The sequence below is a fragment of the Taudactylus pleione genome, unplaced genomic scaffold (assembly GCF_031769625.1).
Source record: "Taudactylus pleione unplaced genomic scaffold, aTauple2 ptg000032l, whole genome shotgun sequence".
NCBI lineage: Eukaryota > Metazoa > Chordata > Amphibia > Anura > Myobatrachidae > Taudactylus > Taudactylus pleione.
The window spans coordinates 14,789,891-14,793,410 of NW_028284434.1; the positions used below are offsets into that span (position 1 = coordinate 14,789,891).

Consider the following 3,520-nt stretch of genomic DNA (forward strand, 5'->3'; position numbering starts at 1 on the left):
TTAAACAAATTTGACATTTTGTGTGCCATGTGGAATCGGTTGGATACACAATTAATGTGGGTCAGTTATACCATTGTATTGATGATACCTCAAACACTGCAATAGCAGTGAACCTTGGCAAGTTGATGGTCAATCATCTGACATTTTGTGCAATTAGGGTTAGAAATCTTTGTGAATATTAGGGTTACAAAAAAAATTTAAACAACTTTTGAGTCAACCATTTTTTGTGTCGACCTTTTGCCCCTATTGGTTGACTCAAAAGTTGTTTAAATTTTTTTTGTAACCCTAATATTCACACAAGAGGTTGACATTGATGAAGTTCAACAGGTATTTTGTACCTGTTGAACTTCATCAATGTCGACCTCTTGTGTGTTGTCCTTTTCACCATGTTGACCTTTTATATCTGTCGACCTATTGCCTGTCTACCAATTTACCAGTGCTTGGGGACCCATGTTACTTTTCTATTGCAAAGTACAAATTCTAGATTTTCTTTTCATTTACAGCACAAAATGTCTATCACTGAAATTCTGTCCACTAAGGACATTGCAGCTGCCCTGCAGAGTATAGAAAGTAAGTTACAGACTTCAGCTTCTTCTAAAACACAACCAAAAAGTGATGCATATTGCTAACATTATAGTAGTAAAGGTAGCTTTAATTTAATTGCAATATATTTTTATGTAATACACTATTTATTTTTGATAAACGATGATTGATTAAAATAAAATATGCATAAATGGAATGGTTGTATTATCTCTGTGCTTAATGTTTACTTATAGTACACTAGAAAGATAATCTAAATAATTTTATATTTCATAGTTTTATTTTACTAAGTTACAGTGATAGATATCACACTAATTGAAAAAACTTTAGATTTTATTTTTATTTTTAATGGTAAACATTGCCTAAAAAAACTGCTTCATTTGGCATTGGAGGCATTATGTCATTTTAAATCAGACTTACATTATATTTATAATTTTCATATAAACATAATACAGCACCTAGAAAGTATCCAGAAAATACAATCACAGTTTATTTCAGATGGTATTAAAGGGTTGGTTGTGAAGATGCTTACTGTATGTGGAATAAAACTTTCTTTTTTATCAGAAGAAGACTCATTTGAGTACAAGGAGTTCTTTAAGTCAGTTGGTCTTAGTGGCAAGTCTCCTGATCATGCCAGAAGGGTTTTTGAAATGCTTGATAGATACCTCAGTGGATCCATTATGGAAGAGACAGTTGGGTAAGGATATTAATTTGAATTGCAATTTATCTCAAAATAAATCCATCTCTAATGATTACACCAGTTGGCCTGTAAACAGAACACTTAAAGTCTAGTCTAGAATACCTGAAAATGTTATTTGCAGACTGCAAAATAAAATGTACAGTAAATAGGAAATCTAATTTTTTAAATGCATCACACTTTTGCCTAACCAGAATCCATACAACACTGCAATATCAGGCATACAGACATACTAGATATCTGACAACTTAGAAACATGATAGCTCATACCTCCTTCTTTTTACCATTAGAGGGTTCCTGCAGATCTTTTCCGATAAAGCTAGAAAATTGACTGCGCAGGAAACCAAAATGTTCATGAAGGACGGTGACTTTAATGGAGATGGCAAGATTGGAATAGATGGTAATCTTAATATTCTAAATTGATTTCTTGATTCTTCTTTAATAAGGCCCATAGGAGCTCTTTTAACAATGGTAATTCAACAATTGCTAATCTTTATGTGGGTACTCTCCTCCAGAAAAATTATGCATGGGCAGAAGATAGTAATGACTTTGGCAAAGTCTTTACTATGTTCTAAGCATGCATGAAATTTCCTTTCTTCACAAATATCTATGAAAAATTGCAGGGAAAATGGCATCTGTTTCAGCCCAATCGGACCCCCATCTTGGGAGCAGGGTGAACCAGGGGCCCATGTGCACCACAATCCCTACACCCATTATAGATATGCTTATGTCTTGTATGCATATAGTATAAATATGCTGCTTAGCAATGAGTTTTCAATATACTCAAAAAGTAAAGGGGTCAGACAAATCAATTTTGTAGTCACAATTGCTTTGCACATGTACACTATAAAGTTCCAATTTAAGTCTTATAAAATAGAAGAACAGATGTTTATTATAGCTATAATGCTATGCTAATTATAATTGTTTTTCTCAAGGATCTGTGCTTTAAACTGTCCTTTGGTGCTAGGGTATAGAAATCCTTCTGCTGAACAGGTTTTACTGTTATATTTCTTTCTGTTGTTTTGAGTATACATCTGCTCTTATGTTTCATCTTATAAGTACAATCTTAGTGTAAAAAGTGTTTCAGATTTAGAGCATAATCCAACTTTTAAAAAAATAATTAATACAGGCATAATTATCAAAAAAATCTATTTTATTTAGAATATAAATTTTAGCACAAATAGGCAAAAATGCATGTTTAGAGGTATTTAACTAATTGTTTTCCCCCTACCCCCTCTCATTTCAGAATTCCAAGCTATGGTAAAACAATAAACAGCCAAAATTAAAAAACAAGGACTGAACCCTCAATTTTTATACACGGCTGGCACTAGTTTGTTAATTTTTATACTGTCTCATGTGTCGTAGCTGAATAATTGGCTGAGACAAGTTCAGTTTAAAATTTAATTGCGACGACGCCATTTTGCGACTGGCCTCAAGACACCATCTTGTGAATGGCAGTAAGACTCCATTTTAGAAAAGAAAGCTTACACAAGCGCCATTTTGTCAAAAATCCATAGTACACAATCCACAGTGCAAAATTGCTAAAAGTAGCAATTTTGCTACTCACAACGCAAAGTTGCTAAAAAGTAGCATGAACAGCTTTTTCACAATCTTCCCCAAACACCTACCGATGGTATTTAGCAGACATAAAATAACTTTCCAACACATTAAAATCATTCACAGCCTTATATTTGAGCAGTAGCAAAGTAGTGGTGTTTTCCCCTACATTCACATTAACACATATGCGATGCAGCAAAAAGTAGCAAATTAGTGGTGTTTTCCCTGCACTTCATGTTAAACATAGGACAACGCAAAATAGCTATTTAGACGCACAGCCAGCTTTTTAGTGATCTTTCCCAAACCCATACTGGCATGCTCACACACATACACAGAAGCCTTTACAAATTAGTGCTGGTCGCTAAGTGCCCCACAGACCCTCAAACGCACAACACAATTTAATGTCATTTCTCCCTGCATACACATTTAAAAGCAATGGTCCCGCAGCACGAAAGGAATGATTATTATTTGGTTTAATCGCAATGTCAGCATATGTAGAAATGAATGTTTTCTGTAACTATGGTTTAGTAAATGGCAAATGGGCCGTGATTGGTGCCGTACTGATCTACTCTTTTCCCACAGCGTCGGTGAGGAGATCAGAACATGCGGCTATGAAATATGAATGATAGAGAGAATAACTCCTTGAAATGTTGTATGCCATAGTTTAGACTAGATTTATTATGCAGCGGGAAAGTGGACACAATCAGGCTGTTAGAGGCTGGTTGA

General features: G+C 34.5%; 1 protein-coding gene across 1 annotated transcript; it reads left to right on the forward strand.

The window, feature by feature from the left end:
• Positions 1-509: 509 nt before the first annotated feature.
• LOC148538970 (parvalbumin beta-like) lies at positions 510-2,509 on the forward strand. The gene is made up of 4 exons (XM_088451908.1): positions 510-570; positions 1,105-1,237; positions 1,528-1,637; positions 2,484-2,509. The coding sequence occupies exons 1-4, from the start codon at positions 510-512 to the stop codon at positions 2,507-2,509; spliced, it is 330 nt and encodes a 109-aa protein (XP_088308034.1).
• Positions 2,510-3,520: the final 1,011 nt, after the last annotated feature.